This window comes from Erinaceus europaeus, chromosome 7 (assembly GCF_950295315.1).
Source record: "Erinaceus europaeus chromosome 7, mEriEur2.1, whole genome shotgun sequence".
Classification (NCBI taxonomy): domain Eukaryota; kingdom Metazoa; phylum Chordata; class Mammalia; order Eulipotyphla; family Erinaceidae; genus Erinaceus; species Erinaceus europaeus.
The window spans coordinates 60,505,401-60,529,170 of NC_080168.1; the positions used below are offsets into that span (position 1 = coordinate 60,505,401).

General features: G+C 42.9%; 1 protein-coding gene across 11 annotated transcripts in view; it reads right to left on the reverse strand.

The window, feature by feature from the left end:
* Positions 1-23,770, reverse strand: part of SOX5 (SRY-box transcription factor 5) — a 1,357,610-nt gene that overhangs the window by 6,968 nt on the left and 1,326,872 nt on the right. For all 11 annotated transcript variants that reach the window (XM_060194518.1, XM_060194519.1, XM_060194513.1 and 8 more), the window contains 3 exons: positions 22,496-22,641; positions 8,126-8,234; positions 5,737-5,910 (listed from right to left, as the gene is read on the reverse strand). In XM_060194518.1, the coding sequence (XP_060050501.1) occupies positions 5,737-5,910; positions 8,126-8,234; positions 22,496-22,641 (429 nt within the window). The remainder of the gene's footprint in view (positions 1-5,736; positions 5,911-8,125; positions 8,235-22,495; positions 22,642-23,770) is intronic.

A 23,770-nucleotide genomic window follows, 5' to 3' on the forward strand; every position in this document is an offset into this window, starting at 1 on the left:
ACTTCAGTCTCTGTTCCACCATCACAAAATCTAGCTCACAGGACAAGTCTGGATAATTCCAAGACTCCTGCCCACAGACTGCCTCAGTGATCATCTATAAACCTGAGGGTCTGGAGACTGTGCTTGAGGTAACTGGAGTATCTTTGACTCTAGAAACAAGATCCTACCAGGTGAGAATGAGTGGCTCTGTCCTCACAGAAATGGTCGGTCCCTGGAGATACACACACTGGGCAGTAGTTTTCTGGATTGCAAGAAAAATGGAGCTTAAAAGTTCCTAAGGTAACATCATGGTGAGCATTTCCGATTTGAGTATGAGGTATCTAAGCACTATATGATGGACAGCATTTATATCCCTGCCCACAGAAATAGAATTTCCAAGGCCGTGTAGCTACTAAATCGTAGATTTGTGACTCAAACCCAGAACTGGAGGAGTTGCTATATAAGTGCTCACACACTTCCTGTGGTAGTAAAACAAGTAGTGATAACTATGTCCACTTTTTTGGGGGGGGCAGTGGTGTACACATCAGCATGCACAAGGATGGGGTTCAAGCCTGATTCCCCACCTACAAGCAGGAAGCAGGTCTGCAGGTGTCTCTCGTTCTTCCTCTCTCTGTGTCCAATGAAATAAAATAGAATTAAAAGGGGAAAATGAGAGTTGTATTATGTAGAAAAGTGGGAAATGTTATGTGTGTACACACTATTGCGTTTTACTGTTGACTGTACACCATTAATCCCCCAATAGAGAATTTTAAAAAATAATAAAATGAAATAAAAAAAAAGAATAGGCCTCTGGGAGCAGTGGATTTGTAGTGCTAGCACCAAACCCCAGTGAAAACGCTAGCAAAAAAAAAAAAAAAAAAAAAAAAGCTCATTTCTTATTAAGTATCTTCAGGTAAAAAAAATCCCAATACTATCCTAATGCACAAAGACCAGGATCAACTGGGATGGGACTATTCCCTACCAAATACGAGCTGGCATCCCATCCTCATCCTCGAAGGTTACCCAGTCAGCAGCTTAAACTCTTGTAGTTGGGTTTGGTATTCAACCATAGCCCCGTGTCTAAATATGCAGAGAGCTGCCTGATGGACAGCCTGTCCCTGCTGCTTTCTGCAGAGAAATCTTCTGTCTGGGCTGTCACCTTTGCTCTTCCTGCCCCAGGTTCCCTCTCAGAGCAGATGTTGCCTGCTGGGCTAATCCACGTAGGTAGGTCTACAAGACTTGTGACAGATTCTTGTTTCCCAATCTAGACAGTCAATGATATTTTCTCTGTGCAATAGACACCCAGGCTGTGGTTTGTAGAACACTTTCTGTCCCTGTGTCCAAACTGTTTAAATAGCAGCAAAGTCAGATTCAGATCACACCCCTGGCAGATTCAAACTCCAACTCCTTACTCCTCAACTTGAATTACTTTGTCCCAAGGAAACATGTAAGCACAGGTAAGGCTATGATGCTACTGAACTACAGTACCTATTTCTTCCATAAAGCTTTTTACTTGTGATAAACAGACCTGGGATTTAAAAAAATGAGCGTGTGTGTGTGTGTGTGTGTGTGTGTGTGTGTGTGTACCTACTGAAGTGCACATTACCATGCTTGAGGACCTGGGTTTGAGCTCCCAACTTCCCATTTGCAATGGAAAAGTTTCAGAGATGTCTCTGTCTCTCTGACACCCCCCCCTCCATTTTTCTGTCCTATCCAGTGAAATAGGAATGGGGGAGGGGAGAGAAATGGCCACTGGGACTGGTAGATGTGTGGTGCTAGAAAGGAACCTCAGTGCTAACCTTGGTGGCAATAAAAAATAAGTAAAATTTTACTGGAAATTTGAGTCATTATAGACATACCCTGAAAATGGGTCAAAGGTGTTGGACTTCTTATTCATTAGCTATCTTTAGCACCAGACAATGTAAAGAAACTAACAGGAATTGTCAGATTGTACTGCAAGTGTGAATGTTTCTCTGAGGACTATCTGTGCCTGGTAACCTATGTTGGAATGTGGGACTTTTTAATATTTCTTGCTCTAAGCATGATGTTGCAATGAATGAATATGCACTGTTGAATCATTATGGGTCTTGTCCTTTTGAAGCTTACAGTTCAGTGGATGAAGGCCACATTAAACAGTTGACCTGTATGACCCATGTTCGAGCCTGATCCCCACCACACTGAAGGGAGCTTCAGTGCTGTGGTCTCTTTCTCTCTCTTTGCCTCTATGTAAAAACAAAACAAAGAAATTACAGAAAGCTCGGAAAGGCTTAAGGAGGTGGGGTCAATCTTCTGTGAGTCAGAAGACTGCTGCAGAAATGACTCCAGGAATTAGAAGCCTGGGAGACAGCATAATGGTTGTGCAAAGAGACTGTCATGCCTGAGGCTCCAAAGTCCCAGGTTCAGCCCCCACTCCACGATAAGCTGAAGAGTACTCTGGTTAAAAACAAAACAACTTTCTCTCTCCTCCTATGTTTCTCATTAATAAATAAATAAATAAATAAATAAATAAATAAAATCTTTTTTTTTAAAAAAAAAAGTGGTCCGAGAGGTGGCGCAGTGGATAAAGTATCGGACTCTCAAGCATGAGGTCCTGAGTTCAATCCCCGGCAGCACATGTATCAGAGTGATGTCTGGCTCTTTCTCTGTCCTCCTATGTTTCTCATTAATAAATAAATAAATAAAATCTTTAAAAAAAAAAAAAAGTCAAATGCCTTGCTGGGGACTAGAGGAACAGTTGGTCTGGCTAAAATGTAGATGACAATGATGTGTGTGTATATGTGTTTAAAAATAACTAAATGCAGCAGTTTCCAGGTAAAATGATATCTACCAGGTATGAACTGGAACCACAGTGTACTTACTTCATAATGATTTCTCTAAAAACATCATTGAATCCAAAGCTACATTTTAAGACACAGCTACGTTGTGGTTTCATGTCTTTTCTGAGTTTAGATTTAAGAATAACCCGTTCAGTGACCAGGCACAAAGGCCGCTGTACGACAGGGCAGAATGGGGCTTCAGTGAGGTGAGAAATGATGGCTTCATCTTTCTTAGTAACTGAGTGGGGGATAAGCAAATGCAGGTGTAGATTTGGTTTCAGACTGCGCAGGTACAATAACCAGAGTTCAGCTGCCCTGAGGACCCTGAGACACACTGGTGGAGAGGAGCAGGAAAGCATTCCTGATCCCTCAAAGGAGATGACAACATCACCTGAGGGGGGTGGGAGGAGGTCTGGTTGCTTAGCTTGGACCTCTTGGAGGGAGTAAATTCCCTGCTGTTTTCAAAAGCATGGCCTTTTGCAGTGGAAAATGAAGGACATTTGTATTCCTCATGATGACAAAGAGGAAGACTCAAAAACAGTTGATGTTTCAAATTTTGAAACAAACCAACAAAAAAAATCTTGGAAGTGCTTTTGTCCTTTCTAGTGCTGGCAATACAATGAAAATGAAGAGTTTGAACTGAGTAACATTGTCATCTTCATGAGCTCTGCAATGAATTTGCACACTTTACTCCAACTACTGTATATCTAATCAGAAAAAGATGTCCCCCGTCCCCTGATCCAGTGCCAAACAGTAAAAGGTGATTCCTTATGTTAACAATTTCAGCAGAATGGCTTATTAAAACCAGATTTTGGGGTATTATAAAATGCTTAGAAGCCCTTTAAAATGTCAACCAGGATCCCTAGAGACTACGTAAAATGTCAACCCAGCTCAAGCGCCTGTTTTAAGCGGAATGAATTAGCGGCATGCTGTCGGAGGCTGTTATCCAAAACAATCAGTAAAGAGGCAAACACCAAGCTTTCTTTGTACTTTCATAGGAAATGGGCCATTTAGAATGATTGTGTGGGTATTTGAAGATCACTTATTTGTTTGAAGCTAGGACTAAACAGTGAGGTCCCAGACACCTCCATTTTCTCTATCTTTAATTAATACAATGCCATCAAACATTCTGAAATTAGGCTTGCTCCTTTATCTTACCTATTCTGATACGATCACATGGGGTCTTCCTAATATTCTCGCCTTCAAAGCAGAAAGAAATTCAGTGAGCCATTCTTGCCCATAAAGGTTTCTGCTCTGTTCCCTCAAATACTTTACTCATAGAGCCAAGAGACACACCAGGCTTGAGTAAAGTTTGAATAATTGATTGTTTCAGTTTTTTGTATCTTGACAACTGGGGATTTCTAACTTTCAGTATTTTTTTTCCTAAATGAGTAGGCAGGCGTTGTGTTTTATTAAGAGAATGAGTTACCTCTTAGTAAAAGAGGAACAGAGATCAGAGATGGTAGAGGAACAACAACAAAATCATGCTGTGCATGTGAAATTTCACATGGTCATAATTTGAGATAACATTCATCTGAAAAATCTCCACCATTTTAGATAAACATCTAGACACAAGTTTAAATTGTGAATTGCTGTGCTTGGTTTGCTATCATGACAAAAGGATCTTCTGGGACCCTTCTGCTGCCACCATAGAGGCTGAAGGACCTCAGAAACCTGCCCATGAGGCATTGCAACTATTTGATCAACCCTTAGTGTGAAACACCAAGAGGGATGGATGCTATCTTCTCTGATTATACAAGACTCCAAGAGCATGACTAATTTTAACAGAACCGCCAACCAAATATAGATAAGTGGTACTAAGTTGTTAATGTCAGAATTTGCTAACAGCTAGGTGGTCCAACTCAATTTTTATTGCCTAGCTATTAGCAGTCAGAGAACAATCAGATTCGGTCCTCACTGAGAATCAGCAGTGTTCAAATGGCTATCCTCCCCAAGACAGCAAGCAAATTCAACACAATTCCTTTCAACACTCCCAGGACTTCAGTCAAGGAGATACCACAAACATTATGAAGGGTTTGAAGTCGAGAGACCCTGAAAAGTCAAAGCATTTCTGAGATAAGACTGTATCATCATAGGAATGGTGCTGTAGGTGCCACCCTCCCAGACTTCACACTGCAGCAGTCAAGGAAATGAGGTAGAAGAATTCAAAGGACTAGAATGAACCCCCCCGTCCCCCCCCCCCCAAGAAGGCCACATATCCATGGACAGATGGAGTGTGCAGTAGAGAAAGTCTCGGCTTGTGGTGTTGGTGACAACATCTGACCCACTGTGGAAAAGCAGGAGACAGGGGCCATTCTAGCATGGCAGAAGCAACTGCTAACTCACAGTAGATTAAAGATACGACTTTAACAACTGAAATAAAACACAACAGTAACTGTTCATTGTGACGTGGTCAGGAAAACGCAAAGCCTGTAGGAATGGCTTATCTCAAGGTGGCTGGAAGTAAACTCAAGTACGAGTGGAGAAAAGGGGACCCTGACCCGGTTGGTGGGGATGCAGACCTAGTCAGCCTCCATGGGAGACAATGTGGGGTGGGCTCAGCAAAGATGGGATTCAGCAATTCTGCTCCCCTCTTTCAGATAGGGACCTCTCTGAAGAACATGAAAATACTGTATGGTAAAAGTGAATGCAGAGAAACAAACAGTTGCTGTCAGTACCAACACTAAGCACCTCAAGGTGAGGAAACTCCTCCTCACCCATTTATGATCCCTTTAAAACTCAAAGAGTACTAAGACAAATAGCACAGAGGTGCACCCACTAAGCTGCTTACTGAACTTGGGCCCATTTCCTATATTAGATAGGCACCTAACAGAACTGCCTGGCTTCCAAATCTAGTCTCTTTCAACAACCGCAAAAACAAAACAAACAAAAACACACACATTCCCTCCATATGCCCCCTGACTCTCCCCACTCCTCTTACCCAGGATCTTGCTGATGTTGGAGTTGTGCATGTCAGGAAAGGCTTGAAGGATTTTCCGCCTTTCGTCCTTGGCCCATACCATGAAGGCGTTCATTGGGCGCTTTATGTGGGGTTCGTTGCTCCCACGCCCTCTGGATTCTCTATAGATTCTCGATTCTGAGACGCCAGCACTTCCTGAGAGAGGGCAATAGTGATTCATGTTAGCATTCAAGCTTTTGGCAATCCTCTTCCTTATGTGACTGCTTTTAAGGTCTATTAAAATAACTGAGAATAAAAAGCATTGTCGTGGTACCAGCAGCTTTAGAGACAGAAGCGTGTGTGCGCAGTGTCTATGCTGAGTCCTGCAGTGGCCAAGACATTTGTAGTTTCAGTCCATTTCCACTGCAGTCCCCCTTTCTATGACAGACGTTTCTCCACTTAGCTTCAAGAGCATGTGATTGGGGGCTGGGCGGTAGCGCAGCAGGTTAAGCGCACATGGCGCCAAGCGCAAGGACCAGCAAAAGGATCCCGGTTCGAGCTCCCAGTTCCACACCTGCAGAGTGAAGCTAGACTACATGATATGAGCTGCTGGCTGTAAAGAGGGCATGTTGGATTAGAGGAATAGACAGCAGGAAACAGCTCCCCAAACCCTGGGGAGTATGGTGGGTCTGCTGAAGTGAGGCACAGCTACCTCAAGATTGCTAGCGTCTCCGCTCTCTGAGGCAATTGCAGCTAAAATCATCGCCAGGTAAAACCTGAGGTTAAAAATGCAATCTAGTTGTTCCCCCATTACATGTGGCTTTTCTGTCATCATGGGAAATACACACACAGAACATGCAGATGCAGCCTGCTGCCCACAAGGTATTTCACAGTGGTTGGGAAAGAACATGAAAAGGTATAGTCCTGTCACTTCAACTCTGAGTTGTCCATAGAGAGACTCCTCCACAGGTAGATCCCAGTCAGCTGCACTCATGCTGATGAAATGCCACCAAGACGAAGGCTGGAGCCTTGGGGAGCTGTGGTCTCTCCTCCTTGGGGCTTAGGCCAATTACAGAGCTTCCACAGAAACACCAGTTTAAGAAAGAGGAGAAAACCCAGCACTCTGTCAGGCATTTTCAGGGCATCTAGAGCATTTATCATTAAAAAAAAAAAAAAAGTAGTCTGTTATTCTTTTTTTATCTGTCTTCCCTTTCCTCATTTGAAGAAAGAGATAAACCAAAATGCCCAGACTCAAAAACCTTGCTAGCAAAAAGCACAACATGTTTCTGGGTAAATTTCTCATTTCTCATTTTTAGTAGGCTCCTTGCTTTGATGTAGACTGCTCCATGATTTGCAAGTGAGCACAGATGAACTGAACAGACAGCAGCCACAGAAACTTGGTGTTTTAAAGGTAATCACCATGAGTATGTTTTACTGTGCTGATACGCTCAAAATTTATGAAATGTGACATCGCCAGTAATTGTCTTTTTATTGACAGAAATGAGTGCTAATATATGGCCATGTCTTTCTAAAACAGGTTTGTAACTAGCAAATGATCATGGGCACATCTGCCTTTTCTTGTTCTCTCACCTTACAGTAATATCGATAAAACCAACATGATGTAACTTCATCAAAGCTAAACAAGCTTTTTAATGTATGTAGACCAGGTGTGTCTTAGGCAAGCAAAGCAGAGAACAGAGCACGTATGGATGCAGTAGTTCAGAAAAATGCAGACTTTCCTTGAACATCCAAATGATGGGCTTTGCCAGAACTATGTTTAACAAATGCTCAAGTTGGGTTGAGCTAATACGGAACTGAACTTAAAATAAAGCACAGCTGGCCCAAGGCACAGTGTATGGGGGGGACTTCAGTGGACCTCCCCCATCAGTCAGCTTCTCACTGGCTTGTCCGGGTGCAGCCTGTGCGCTACACAGAGGACACCAAGTTCTGGGCAGGGCTTCCTCTGGCTTCTGGCTGTGCTAGGGCAAGTGGGGGGTGTCACTGAGGGCAGGAGAGGGAAGCAGGTGGATCAGCTCTAGAAGCTGCCACACTGCAGGCTGGGTAGGCGGGAAGCAGTCCATTATGTAGATTATTGTCCTGTGCCCTGGGCCATGCATTCTGGCCCAGAAAACAATCTCATACCTGTCTCTTGGCACTCACAGCCTATATCCTTGGGGGAAGAGATTTGAACTTGCTAAGGTCTGTCTGTCTGTGATGGTGCCTGTCTCCCACGTCACTCTGGGGACTGAGGGAAGGGCCCACCGGAGGCGCTCTGCAGAGTGCTGGGCCCAGGGAACTGACTCCTCGGTGCCTGTCAACCCTGGCTTAGTCACTGCATGTGAAGGGAACGTCCCCTCTAGACTTGGCAGTTTAATTGGCACTGAACAAACACTCTGCACACCACTGGAAGATATGTTAGTTTTTCACAGACCATCAGAATCTCCGCTCATGTTGAAATCCATCATGGCATGGCTGAACTTTCCTTCTTCATTTTGCTTCACTGCCAGTTGCTGAGTCAGACTCTCCAGTGTCGTTTTTTCCTTTAAAGAGAGAGAATTTATCATCAGCATCCAATCTGGAAATTCTGACTATTCAGAATTCTGGGACTGGATATAAGATCCGGAAGCTTCTGGAAGGGGCAGCTGCCTGTGTCTTGGCTGACCTTGGCTGGGCCTGCTGAGGGGACTCAGAGGATGGCAGGAGTTCTGAAGGGGCTCTGGATCTCAGAGCTCCTCTATGGTCTTGGCGCTGGGGTTTGGTATGCCTCAAGGAGATGCCAGGATCCTTAGAGACAACCTTCCCCAGTCACAAAATGTGCACTGACATTCCATGGAAACAACCTGTCTTATAATGCTCGGAATGCCAGTTTCCTTGTTAACAAGACAGGAGAAGTCTTGAAGTGGCGCAGGGCCCAGAGAAAGTCTTCCAGTCGTCAGGTGACCCAATGATAGAAACATAACTCTCCGGCATGCCCTCTGGTTGCCATCTGCATTCCTCATGCAAGGGTAATGAAGACATTTAAATATTCATTGCTAATTGCTTGTCAAGTCTCTGTACATTCAGTGTGAGTGCCTGCTACTTGGACCATGGTTTGATTTGGATTGCTAAGCCAAAATATTGAGTTGGCGAATTATTTGAGATACAAATATACCAAAATTAGATCTGCAAAGGCATCAAGTCATTTAGAACCATGCAGTGCACAATTTGAATTCATGGAGTACATAGCATTACAAACAAAATTATTTCCAAGGAAAAAATAATGCTTAATCGAAATCACTTGAGATACATTCAGATGCTTCCAAATGATGTAACTGGGTGATTTCAAGAGCAGAAAAGCATACACTGACAGGCTTACAACTGTGTCTAGCATACTGTAGCAGTATTGGAGAATGATGTGGTTAAGTTTTAACAAAAGCACCAACTGCATTTGATAACATTTGCCAGTGTTAGTGTATGACTGAACCACATAAGCTATAGGTCATTAATTTTAATATTCATAGAAAATAGTCTACTGTGATCCGGGAGGTAGTATAGTGGATAAAGCATTGGACTCTCAAGCATGAAGTCCTGAGTTTGATCCCCAGCAGCACATGTACCAGAATGATGCCTGGTTCTCTCTCTCCTGTCTTATTATGTTTTGCAGGTAAAGGCCCCATTAACACTCCCACCAAGAGTCAGTAGGGTATTCAAATTATGCATCTAGTGTATGGATTAGCTTGATAAGACATTATCATAACTGGATTCACTAGATAAAAAAAGTCCCTTAATTTAGTGGCCTCTGGACTCTTGGTCTTTACCCAGAATAGACTGCACACCAGAAAATCGCAGTTTCACACTCAAAATAGATTAGGTCAGGCTCTCTCTCTTTAACCAGAGCACTGTTCAGTTCTGGCTGATGGTAGTGCTAGGAATTGAACCTGGGACGTTGGAGCTTGAATTATGTATCCAGTTTTGTAGAGAAACAGGTTTGATTGCCAATACAGCAGGAAAACTGGAAACAAAGTTTAACTAGTTCTATAGGGCTATAGAGTAGCAAAGATTAAATAAAATATATATGTAAAAATGGAGAACATAGGAGAAAGCATAACAGTTATGCAAAGCTTTCATACCTGAGGCTCCAAAGTCCCAGGTTCAATCCTTAGAACTACCATCAGCCAGAACTGAACAGTGCTCTGATTAAAGAGAGAGAACCTGGCCTAATCTGTTTTGGGTGTGAAGCTGCTATTTTCCAGTGTCCAATCTATTCTGGGTCTTTTGCAGAGTCTGCTGTAGACACTCAGCTGAGCTCAGGAGCATCAAGGACACCTACTTAACAGACTCTTTGTAGTAAATGGAGCTGTTACAGAAGATAGTTACATTAACCAAGTACATTCCATCAGCATGATCTGCTAGGCTCCTGTAATGAGGCCCTCACTGCATGTCTGTGGGCTTGTGCTGGACATAGTGGGCTGCCGTGACACTGTCTAGGGCAATACTGCCATGTGTTGATCATTCTGAAAGAAAGCCAAGAAGAAACCAAAACATGAAGACAACCAGAAAAATCATGAGATGTGCATTTATCTGAGTTCAGCTGTGTGAACCAAGGGTAAATGCTGAGCAGAAGATCCACAGGCCATTTTAAAGAAGTCAGTTAGTTATCCTGAGATGGAATGAAAGTCAGCATAGTGAACTGCAGAGTTTGGGGGATCCTTACTGAAAATATTGCCAGAATTTTTTGTTTGTTTGTTTGTTTAATACTCCTTCAAAGTACATTCAGAACACATGAAATTGAGGACAAGGAAGTGACTCATCTCATGGCTGTATGGCCAACATATGCTGTACAAAATTTCAGTGGCTACATAATTGCACTGTGATTCTATATGAAAATCAATCCTGTAGTCAAAGTTTATATCTTAGTTCACAGGGATTGAGGAGGTATAGATCTGTGTTAGCAGTGGTATAGATAATACTGAACCAGCCTGACTTGACAAAGCTCAGATGGTGGTAAACTGGGAGAATTCTTCTCATCTATTTAATATAGAGAGGTGGGACTGAAAGACATAGTCGAGGTTGTGAGCCTCTGTTCTCTATGGTAGAGGGTGAACAGGTGACCACTCAGAAAGGGACAATTGTGGTAGCAACTCTAGAAATTGTTCAGATTTTTCATTGTCTGTGACATGACTGACAGAGTTTAATCTGATGCTTAGCCACAACCGTCTGCCATTCCATAAGACATAAGGGCTACATGTTGACGGATTTTTCTGATTCCATTTCTTCAACTTATCCAGAAAGCAAGTGAAAATGCAATGTGTTTGTAAAGGTTCAAAGGAGCATCCTTTGTTGTTTCAGAGGTCAAAACAAAGCAGACCCCCACCCAGCTGTGCTGTAGAGGAGGCAGGTGTCTGCTTAGTCACCTGACCCTCCACTGAACAGTACACCAGTAGATGGCTTCTGTGCTTTCTACTAGACAGATACACGCCACACAGGGATGGGTTGTGGATCAGCTATCATAACGAACGTCCCTAAAATAAAGCTCACAAAGCTATAACACTCATAAAAGGCGCATGCATGAAATGACAGAATAGAGTGTGACTGTCAAATGTTGACTCAGTGAAAGTCAAAGCCCTTCTGGCTGCACTCTTTTATGGCCTCCTACACTAATGACACAGGAAGAAGAAAGACACAGAAGAGGTCTCTAACTCTCCAACTATGAGAACCTCACAGACCACCAAAGAGGATGAAAGATTATTTACAAGGTTATAATGACTTATCTATCAGTGGGAGTTTTTTTTTTTTTTAAGCAACTTCAATAAACTATAATGAAGGCATGTGTCCAGTTCCTCAGCCTTTTGGTTTCTCCATGCTCATTGAGATGGCCATTTTCAAAAACAACCCCTCAGCCCCATAATCTAACAGTGCAAGTGGGAGAAGAAACTTATTTTCAAATATTGCAAAAACTTGCTTGCAAAAAATATTTTTCTGGTCAAATGTTGGGACTGTCCACAGATACTACTGGAAATTAAAATCTGATAATGCTTGTTAAATTAGTTTCCCATTTGCTTTCTCTATTAGAAAATAAGCTAAAAGACTGGAGAAGTCCATAAATGTCCAGTGCTCTATATATCTACAAAATAGGCTTTATTGAAGCCTGACTTGCATCCCTTTCCAAATTTTGTGACTTCCTTCAGTGGATAAAATTGTGAGTAGAAACCGTAATTTCATTCCACGATCTAATTTCATTTTATGGTGTATGATAGATAGCTTCATGCAGTGTTTAACTCTAGAAAAAAAAATGTTGTGAACTTCATTTCACTGAGCAATCTGATCTAACTAAAAAGGACAGACAGGACAGGCAGATCAAGTTTACTGAGTAAGTATAATGTTAGAATAGTTTAGGAGGAAGCACATAGTTGCTATCAATTCCAGAGTCAGTTCAGGTGAATAATTTTCCAAGACAGTACAATGACTTGTAGGTAAATTCTGAGTCCATGCTTATAACTTTAAAGAGATGATTTGTGTGTGTGTGTGTGTGTGTGTGTGTGTGTGTGTGTGTGTGTGTGTGCGCGTGAAACAAAGTTGGCAACTAATTCTCATTGTCACAGATAGAATGACTGCCAGTTCTGGAGAAAATAAATATGACTACAGTAAGGAATAACTAAGAACACAGCGAAAGCTGGCATGGATCCATTAGAAAAGATGTTACATTGCTCTTTCCCTATCTTTTCCTATTAGAAAGCAGACTCGGGAGAGCTCACGACTGTAAGTTTTTGAAGTTTACCCAGCTTTGGATTAAGTTTCTATGACTACCTGGGTCACAATGAGTTATTGGAAAAGTTATGATGACATATTGTCAAGACTTACTTTCTGGAAGATCTAAAGTGCTGGGCCCACATGCCTACTGCCCAGCACCTCTGAGATGCTGACACAACCTTTCTGAGTCAGGTGACTAATAAGTCCAAGGGCCTTTTCAACCCTATGTTTCCATTATCTATGTCCTGCTCTACACAATCTCCTAAAATACAACTAAATTAGTAAGAGAATTCTTTTTGTATATTTATATATTTATTCTACAGAGACAAGAAACTGAGATGGAAGGGGGAGAGAAGGACACTTACAGCACTGCTTCATCCTTGTGAAGCTCCCCCCCATACCCTCACGGGGAATGGCGGGGGGAATGTACCAGGGCCTTGAACCTAGGTCCTTGTGTGTGGTAACGTGTGCTCAACCAAGTGCACCACCATCTGGCCCACCAACTAAAATTCTGATGTGTTCAACCTGTACCAACTCCTTATCAATAAGTAACTCTCTCAATAGTTGGTAATTGATTCGTTTAAAAATCTAACAGTACCCCCACTTAGAACTGAATTCCATCAGCACATCCTTATGTTGAAATATGAAAGATCTGGTTATTGAATCACTTTTGGTGAGGCAGCTATCTGCCAATAATCGGTTCTCAGATGTGGGTAGTGGGTGAAGGCAGAGCTCTGTTCAAACTCAAGGCTAGTAGTTTCATTCCCAGACAACAGACTAGTGCTGAGAGGATAGTAGAGGTGTTAACATACATATTCAGTCAAAAGGTCCCCTCACAATCAAGTACTGCACTTTCTCAGTATTCACAGAGGGGCTTACAAGACAGGACAGGAAGCAAATTTGGGCCTAGGATTTCAAATGCTTCTCTGTGGTCAGCAGACAGTTCAAATCTACACAGGGCTTTTTTTTTTTTTAAAGCAGAGTACCTCTAGATATACTGGGTCACATCCAAAACGTTCATGTAAGAATAACAGGCCAAGAAAGAGCAATAAAACCCACACCCTCACAGGATGTTGGGAAGATGGGAGGGGTACACACCAAGAAACAGGAAACATGAATGTCCTTGAACGATCATCGTTCTATCTACAATGTGCAGCTCAGCTACTGAGCTACAGAGGTGCCTCTATTTTTCTTTCTCTTGAATTTCTCCTTTTCATAGAATAAGACCTAAGAAAATTGTCGATGTTCTTATGGATGTAAGCCTTGGTATCTAGTAGTTGCCTAGGTTAGTAATATGATTGGGAGTATTTTACAGAATCATGGCTTGGTTTAGGAAGGCCAGAACTCACAAGTAGGAATGGGGACTTCAGGGCAACAGCTAGCTTTTCAATTATCTGGGTAGTTTTAGGAGAAGGGAGAAAAAAAAAAAAGATTATGGTATTAACGTTTCATTTTTAAACAATAGCTAGAATTTCACAGCCTTTACCGTAACTGCTTCATGAAACAGAGTGAGTCTGATTCAACAGATTCTTCGGTTTCCTAGTTTATTCAAGGAAGGGAGGAGGGAAACTAACTAGAAAATACAAATTGAGTGTCTTTCCTACTGTAACTGTTTGAGTTTCTGTGAGTGTGTGGCAAGGCCACAAAAGTGTACCCAGCAATATACATGATCTGAATTTACAAGCTGATCTGCCACTGAAATGCCTGTAATTTTCTCCAGTTCATTAAAAAAAAAAAAATGAAGCAAAGACGTTTACAGTGAGAGACAAAAATATGATGTGGAAATCCTTTAAACAGTCTAAAACAAAATAACCATAAGCAAGTCTTTCTTGCAAAGTTTCAGTGAGATATTTTGAGGGAGAAAAAAACTAGATTTGGAGTGTTTCTCCTCAAGTTTTAATTTGTACTGGCAAAATAGCTTACAATGAACAATGAGAGAGAATGTTTCTACAGAGTTAAGGGGATAACTTAAAAATGTCTGTTTCAGCGTCTATGTATGAGGGTTCTGGAGACTGGGATCTGAGCTTAGAGGAAGAAAGGAAACACGCACACCTGTGGTTTTACCTCTCTGGGCAGCATTTCAATTCAGAGAGAGAGAGAGAGAGAGATGGAGCGATGCTCCCACGTGGTGCTGGGATTCAAACATAAGCACTTGGCAATGTAGAAGCCACGGCTTGGAGAGCCCATTCTTACCAGGCTAGGTGTTTAAAGCTAAAACTGCTCGCCCTCTCAGCTCGGTGTGCCTATTGTTCTGGCCTTGTATCTATGCACCACAAAAATAGACTTAGAAACCATCTTGATTGTGGTCCCCCTCCCCCCAGGAATACTACTGAGTCATCACACCCCAAAGCGAACAGACAGCTTCAATCACCAGAGAGGCCCGGGATGTCTCTGAAAGCCCGGTTTGGCATGGCCCTACGTGGCTCGTTTTATTGGACCATCCTGCACTAACCCCTCTCCCAGAATGATGTAAAGAACACAAGACTCTCTGTTTGAAAACATGCACAGCTTTTCTAGGCTTGGAAATTAAACCATAAAAAGTTTACAGGAGGAAAAAAAAAAAACACTTTAAAAAGCTCGTTCAAAACTCACACCATAATTGCTCCCCACCAAGCGTGGGCACTTGCTAGCTGCAAGTAGTGGCACTGTGACAAATGTAGCAAAACTGAAAGCGGGCTATACTAAGAGAAAGAAAAAGTCTTCTACTGGCCATCTGTGAAAATAAGGCATGTGGCCATTAAATGCAGAGGCTGTAAATATACACAAACTCCATGAAGCAAATGGCAGAAAAGGACTCAACTTCAAGCTCAAACAAATCAAAATGTTTAATGCATAGTTACCACTGCTGGACGAAAACAGCTCTGATCTTTGCAGGCTGCAGACTCTGCATGGATTTCAATTAAATGCCCCTTAAAAAAAAAAAAAACGCAAAAGAAAAACCACCAGGAACAAAGGACTATAGACAGCCCCTGCCCCATTTGTAGAAACACACAGCCCCTTGAACATGCACCAGCCTGTCAAGAATGTCGATGGGGATTATTGAAAGGCTGACATGTGCAGTGATGGATGGGTGATGACATAATACCTGTTTGCCTGTTTTGTCCTGGTCTTTGAAAACGGGCTGCTCTGTGCTGATAATATTCACTAAGGGGGTTTTCCTCTCCACTCCTGTCCCATAAGAAGGGTTCCCTCACTGAAACACTCAGAATTAAAGTTGTGTGGAGGAGAAACAAAAGAAGACCTATGGAGCAAATGCCAACATGGACAGGAAATGCTGGTGCAGACTTCCTCAGAGCCAGCTGCCTCGAAAGCAGCTCTCTGCTCACTTCCCGTGAAACTTTAGGGCACAGAAACCCCAGATGTAAACAGGGGAATGGTCAACTTCAGACTTTGTTTCAGTGTCTTGTAAGGTCACCAGTAATGAAGTGTAAATGTAGAGATTAGAAACAAGCGCTCACCTTTATCAGAGGAGCACGGTGAGTAGTTTGTGTGACCTGAGGGTGACACAGGCACTCTGCCACAGGGCTGCAGTGATCTCCTTTACCTTGGAATGGCCTGGATGGCCTTCCACCTTCCCAAAGTTCTTATTTAACCACTGGAGTATCAAGTTCTAATGTGACTTTCTTAATTCATTTTGAGCTAAAGGCAGTCTTTACAAAAGCCACCCACAAGTCATTCACTGCAGAGACATGCCTTCCCTCAGTCACCTTTCCAGAGCCACACCTTTGATGCACGCCCCCTTCCCACCCGAAGGAAGGGGCAGCTGGGAATGGCAACGTTCAGTCCACACACCGTATCAGCTTCTGCAGACTCATCCATCAGACTGCCAGGGAAGCGCCGGGAAAGAATGATGGATGCAAAATTATTACAGGCTGCCAGCCCATACACTTACTGCCATTTGTAACAAGAGCAGGGACTGATAGACTTTTCTTTCTCATTATTAAATGTGCACATTAAGTCAGCATTGGTCACTGTCACTTCATGTCTGGCGCTCTGCTGAAAGGGGAGGGTTGACAATGGCAGAAAAAGAGGAGGTCCTGAGTTTCCAAGGGCCAGAGTCGTAAGTGGAACCTGTGTTTACAAGCCGGTCCCTGGCATTTTTAGGATTATAACTGACATACAAAAGCTAAAACTAATGTCATAACTGTACATTACTAGTTAAAATGTGCTATTTACTGCATTTTTGTCTAATCTCATGGAATCTTGTAAAGATCGTTGATAGTAGGGAAACTCATGATGGGGGCTGGGCATGCATGTTACCATGTACAAGGACCAGGGTTCAAACTCCTGATCTCCAGCTGCAGGGAGTGTGTGGGGGGCTTCACAAGCTCTGAATCAGGTCTGCAGGTGCCTCTCCTGTACCTGTGTCTCCCACCCCTCCCTGTCCTATCTAATGGAAAAGGGGGACAAAAAAGCCACCAGGAACTGTGGATTCATAGGACCAGCACCAAGCTCCAATGATAATCCTGGAGGCAATAATGGCATAACATAAGTCAATGCATTTTTGCACAGAAAAACTGAAGAAATGTGTCATGACTTTTCCAACAACTATGAGGTGAGTTCAGAGCCTGTTTAGGTGTTTTCATTTCAGGTACACTGCAGGCAATTGATACTCAGTGAGTGGATTCTTTAAGAAATGCACCCACCTGCACGTCCACTCTGAGTGACATTTTATACATCTGAAAAGCAATACAGAAGCCAGTCTTGACATGCAGTGTGTGTGGACACATTCACTGATCTAACTGGTCACCAGACAAAGTTCTCTAGTGCACACAGGTCTGTAATGTAATTCTTCATGAGCCAAAAATAAGGGGTAAAACCTAAGACAGTAGTTAGAGAACGAAAGTAATGAGAAGGCACAAGTGTGAAACAGTTAAGAACAACTTTTTTTTTCTGTTTGTGCATATCATTTCTTATGATGTAGCCAATGGTTTTTTGCTGCCCAAATGACATTCTAGTCTTCCTTTTCTTTCCTGTCAGTATTCTTTATTACTTGATAGTACAGAGAGAAATTGAGATGGGAGAGGTGGAGAGACCTGCACCTCTGCTTCACCATTTGTAAAGCTTCACTCCTGCAGGTGGGGCCTGAGGGCTCAAGCCTGGGTCCCTATGCATGGTGCCCTGAACCAGGTGAGACACCGCCCTGCCCCTCTAGAATACTCTTGATGTTAAGATTGCCCTTGATCTCAGGGAAGGTAGGATAAGATCTCTACTTCAGACCTGCAAAATGATTCATGATCAATTTAAAGCAGTTTCTCTTCCTTTGGCCAGTAATGGTCTACAGATGAATGACATCCCTGCCTCAACTGAGGTGCTATGGGGGCAACCTGAGCAGGTGCATGAAGTCACTGAGACACAAAAGGCACACTTGTGTGAAGGAAAACAATCTCAGGAGAAAAAAATAAAATAAACCTACCTTTCCTATCTCAGTCTTCCTGACTTCGAGGGGTAGTTGTAGATACACATACGAAAACCCCAGCCATTTCAGATCTGCTGTCACTGGGCTGGTGAGATAATGCCACCAGGCCCCTTCTTCTGAACTACATTATGTGCCAAAGATGAATCACTTGTTGAAACTCTTATACACGTGTTACCTCCAGTCAACATGTGGTCAGCTAGAAATCTAAGAAAAAGCATTTCCTACACCCAGCTGAGTGGACACAAGGGCTCAGCCTCACTCACCTGAACATGCCCAGAACACACCAAGCCTGTCTGTGTTGAGCACCTCCTGTGAATTACTGAATGCAGCACTACAAGTGAACAGCAGAATGATGGCACAGCTTCTCACCACTAGTGGACAGCACTGTGGTTGTGCAGTTAGGAAACGCTGAGCTGAGCTACTAGGTGACGGGGCCAGCACAGGAAAGGGTCATCTGTTTCTCTGAAGATATCTGAGAATGGCTGGTGAAAGACACAGTGGGCTGTTGGGTTGTTTCCTTTCCTGATTATTGGGCTGGCTGGGGGCTGGCTTTGCAGCCCAGAATCTGCAAAGCCTGGGCAGAGACTGAAAGTCAGGGTTTGGAAGGTATGGTTTCCACTGGACACATAACACCTTGTGTCAGTGTCAACTCAAAACAAACAAACAAAACTATGTTGAGCCCAAAGCCCAAAGTTAGAACTCCTGGTGCATGCAGAGAAACCTTTTCTTTTTCCACACAGAGACCACACACTGAAGCTTCCTTCAGTGTGGTGGGTCGTGAACCTGGGCTGTGGCCGGTAGTGAAATCCTTTCTAATGTACTAGAATGTGAACAGCGTCTTCCTTGGATGACTGCATGGGGAGGTGGGGAGAGGGGAGCAGGGGAACTTTCTAATTGACTCCTCATTTCAATCAAAGGAGACTGCGTATTGTCTTAGCACTGCCTCATGGGGTCAGAACAAACTGAGGCTTTTACCACCTATTAGGGAGTAACTAAAACTTCAGACAAGGTTCAGAGCCTGAGTACACAACTGGTTACATGGTCAAAACTATGATATCTGAGTGACAATGAGGTAAAGTGGATATATACTTTTTTTTTTTAACAAAATGAGGGTCTTTTGTTTTTTCTTCGTACCTGTTTATTCATCTCTAACACTAACCTGTAATAGAACTATGTGGAAAAAGATAACATTATTTGAATATACAATCAGGCTATAATTAACCAGAGATGACAATTATAAATAACACTGTGTCCTAGAGTTTCCAAGAAACCTGACACACACACACACAGTTCTTGGGTATGTTGAAACACTTCCAAGAAAAGTAAAGAAATGAATAATCTTTCAGAAGTCTTCAATTAAATGTGTCTCAGTAAAAATGACTTTCATTATGTGTTTTGGTACACATTAACTGAAAACCATTTGTCCCTATCTTCACACCTCTAATTGTTTCCACTGTCCAATTACAGCTTTTCGGGATTAAGACCTTCCAGTTGGGACAACCATGATGGCTATTTGAAAGGTGAAGACAAGTTACTGCATGGGAGGTCTGTGTGCTCAAGAAAACAGATCTCCACTACAGAATTCCAATTATCTGGATCTCAGGTCATGCTACCACCTTTACACTGATGGAAAGCACCTGACTGAATTGCCTGTCTTTTCCTTTTGCTCCAGTTCCTTTCTATCTTTCTGACTCTTTTATCTCTTTACTCTTTGCATGTCGCATGCTTCCCAGGCTTAAGAAATGGAGGGTATTGTTTCAGAAAGGAAAATGTCCTTCTGTGGGGACTGAAATGACATGAGAGGGCCACAGCACAAGCTGGAAGAGGAGTTTATTTTATTATCTCATTTAGAACCATGAAGCAGAATTTCCAACCAACTACTATTCTATCCATGCTTTGGCTGTGGATAAGGTCGGATGATTATAATGATCTATAAAAAGACAGGTATTAGGAAATCATGGACCCACTGTGCACAGTGATACTGCCTAATGAGGAAGAGTAAGAATCACTATTGTCAACTCAGACATATGAGTGATCTGATGTCTTGGAGATATGGGATATTTATTCAGTCCCTCTAAGTGAGCTCACACACACAGAAGAATACTGTGACTAAGTCAAGGTAACAAAGCGATCTGAATTGTGAACTATGAAGACAGAGGCCAAATTTTCTTGTTAGGTTTTGTACCTCCAATTTTTGATGCACAGCCTATAACTATTTGTTAAGTACTAAATAAAATAGATAATGCTGAGATCATTACTGTGCGTGGCAAAGATGTAGATCAGATACTGTGACGTGACACTTGCTGTAGTTCAACAGGAAAAGACAACCGAGTAATACCTGCTCTGAAGACTGCCAGTGGAACATGGGGGATGGACTAGCTTAGGTCCCTTTGCCCAGGCCTGAGTCTCTGCTTTCCCACTTTTACACATTATAAGACTTTGCCACATCATTGCAAAAACAGGACGGCTTAATTTTCCCATTTGAAAACCCATAAGGCACAGACTACAGTTGATCATGGAGATGGCTGCATGCAAAGTATGTGGTAAGATGGGCCAGGAATAACCTCCATGGAAATGGAGGCATCTTAACTGGCCAATAGACTTTGGCAAGCATTAATGTGAAAACAGATTTTTTTTTTTCCACCCCCAAAGTCTACAAAAGAGAAAGGAAAACTGAAAGCAATAAGTCACTTTCAAGAGAGGCAACTCTCATTCCTGTGACCCAAGTGGAAGGTGCTAATCAGAGAAATAAAACCAAGACCTTGGAGATGGAACAAGAAGTGAAACTAAGGTCCCCCTAACAATGGACATGTATGGCTAACCAGTGAATGCAGACAATTCCGCTCCTGCTCCTTACTCAGGAGGCTGTGCAGAGTCACTGGAGCCGGCCGAAAGTCATGCGTTAGAACAACAGCTGATCTGTATTAAGGAAGATTAACTCGCAGTGCCATGGTGGAGGGCCCAGGATTATTTTATGTACTTCCATTGCCTTACAAGCCGTCAGCACAATTACTGCCCTCCGATGTGAATGACTGATCTGTAACCACGGCTAAACAGCATGCTGCTTAGGGGCCTAGGCGCTTCATGAAGATGAATTTCCATACCATCAAAGTGCTTTTAATGGGCTCCCTGATCCAACCACAAGGCCTGTTTTGCAAGTATATAGAACACAGGATGAAGGCTTCCTGTCCAAAAGGATTTGGTGGTTGTCACTTGACAATTCCCAGCCAGCACAGGGGAGGGACAGGGTGGGGGGAGAGATAGGTAGAGTTGTCTCTGCTCTGGAGGCTTTTTAAAAAAGGGGGGGGTACAGATGCTTGCTGAATGCAACCAACTGCTGTATCCACAGCTGAATTCCATGCGCTTAACAAATAACGGCAATTTAGCTATGCTTGCGAGGAATAGCTTGAGTCACTTTGCATTAGCATCTGGCTGAGTGTTAAACTCATTTCTACATGGGGAGCAGAGGAAAAGGAATTTCTTTTCAAGCATCCTTTCAAGAATGTTTAAATATTTGAATATAAATTCCTTTCTGCTTGCTATCATTCCTTCTTAGGGCTGTCATTTTGCTTTCTTTCCCCATTCCCCTCTGCCTCTTAGTTAGAAAACAGTACCCTCCTGCACCGGGAGCTGCTCGTGTGGTAGTGAGAGACCACAAGGGCTGTCTGCCGTGGGCCTCCTGTGTGCTGCAGTGTGAGCACTGCCTCTCCATCTTTGACACCACCTTCAGAAAGGAGGGGAAACTGGGTTGCTACAGGCTCATGCATTCATGCACCCTGACCGTGTGGACTGCTAGCCGGGAGACCACACACCTAATGCCGTAAAAAAAATCTGGAGGCCAGAAAGCCAAAGGTCCAAATTAAAGTCTTTTCACTCTGGATAGATATTTGTAAGTTCTCCATGATGATTACCTATGGAAATTATTGCTAAATAGCTAAATATTTTGTGTTTTTTTTCCCCTCCTATCGGCTAGCTGTACAGCCCTAGGATTATGAAAAGGAGATCCAGTAACTATTTTAAATTATAATCTACAAGTATGGACAACAGAAATACATCCAACTCAGCATTCTACAGTAAGTCAGTTTTTCAGAATAAAATACCATCTACCTTCAACTACAGCTTGAAATGACTATCTGTAATAAACTGAGATTTTACTGGGCTTAGGTATTGTAATGATGATGCCCACATTTGTATCCTGTAAAATGATGTCAGATATTCCACTTGTGCAACTTGACAACGATGTGCACTGGACACACTAAGACAGGGTCAGGAGTGGACACAGAGACCATGCTGATTAAAGAACATCCACCTTCTCAAATCCAGCTCATCCACACATGCAAGTTAAGTACCTCTGGAAAGCAAAAAGTTTTCCCCAAACTCAGATATTTCAAATGCTATTTCATATTAACACACAGCCTGATGGCAGGGGAAAAAATGGCTTGTCGCTATGGTTTGGAGAAGGGCAGAGAGAATGAAAACTCTTCCCATTTCCAGATGGCTTCAGTCAGGGTTTCTGTACTGACAAGAGAGGCAGGGGGTGGGGATAGCCATGTTTCCGAGGGTGGAGGGAAGGTGAGAAGCCAGGCAGAGAGGCACCGTGCTGTCTCCTGCATATGCAGCCTTTCCTGAGCCTCAGCTATTTGCTGAACTGACCTTTTCTGGCCGGCAGTTGTTGAGACCCAGGCTGTTGACAACGGCCACCTTCCCGTCCAGCACCTGCTGTTCCCGTCGAAGCTGTTCCTTCATCTGCCGGGCCTCTTGGATAGCCTTGGTGACAGCATCGTGGTCATTTAAGTAGCCTGGAGAGGTGACAGAACACAGGAGTACTGGTACCAATGTCTGGGCAAGCTCGAGAACCCTTCCTCACACTTTCTGTGGAGGAGGGATGACAATGGTTAGTGACTGGCATAGTGATTCCTCAGTGGAACCCTGACAAACATGCTACATAAACTAAATGCTGCTACGCATTTGGGAAAAAAAACACATTTGCAATAAATCTATTTATAATTAAACAAATTGAGAGGAGGACAATGGAGAGAGGGAACGAGATGGAGAGACACCTTCAGTTCTGCTTCACCACTCGTGAAGCCTTCCTCCTGCAGGGGCTTGAACCCGAGTCCTTGTGAACTGTAATGTGTGCAATCTCCTGGCCCCTACAATACATATTTAAATCAACTTTTTGAATTTTTCATGTAAGCATCATTATTTGAAGGTTACCATGGGCCACAGATATTAACTCTCTTCACCATAATGACTGAACAATCGGTGACACCAGAAAGGTTAGATTAATGTCTGTATTTTGCATGGCTAAGTTCATCACATACAGAGGAGATAAATCATAAACTGGAAAGAAGACTTTTTTGCCTCCAGAGTTATTTCTGGGGATTGGTGGTACCACTATAAAAGCACTGCTCCTAATGGCCCTCATTTCCATTTTTTTACTAGGTAGAAAAAAGAAATGGACACATCTGCAGAACTGCTTCACTTGTGAAGCGACTCCTCTACAGGTGGGGAGCTGGGGGCTTGAACTGGGATCCTCGCACAGGTCCTTGTGCTTAGCACTATGTGTGCTTAACTTGGTGTATCACCACTCAGCCTCCAAGAAGAGCATTTCCACCCCCACCCTCACCCCCATTTATGGTGAAATAAACCACAGGTGGCAGTGGTTTGCTGTAGACACAAACTTCATCAGTTACAAGTCTACGTCTCAAGCACAGAATGTAACAAAGCACCTATAATCGTCTGATAAGAAATCATAGCTACTGGCAACTTCAGTCACACTTCATTCACACTCTTAATAAGACGGTCAAGTGACCAGCTTGGTCTGCAGCTCCATAATCCAGTTAGTTAAAAAAAGAAAAGAAAAAGAAAAGAAAAAAAAAGACTGCCAAATATTTCTTTTAAAGAATAACAGGTTTAAGAAGTCAA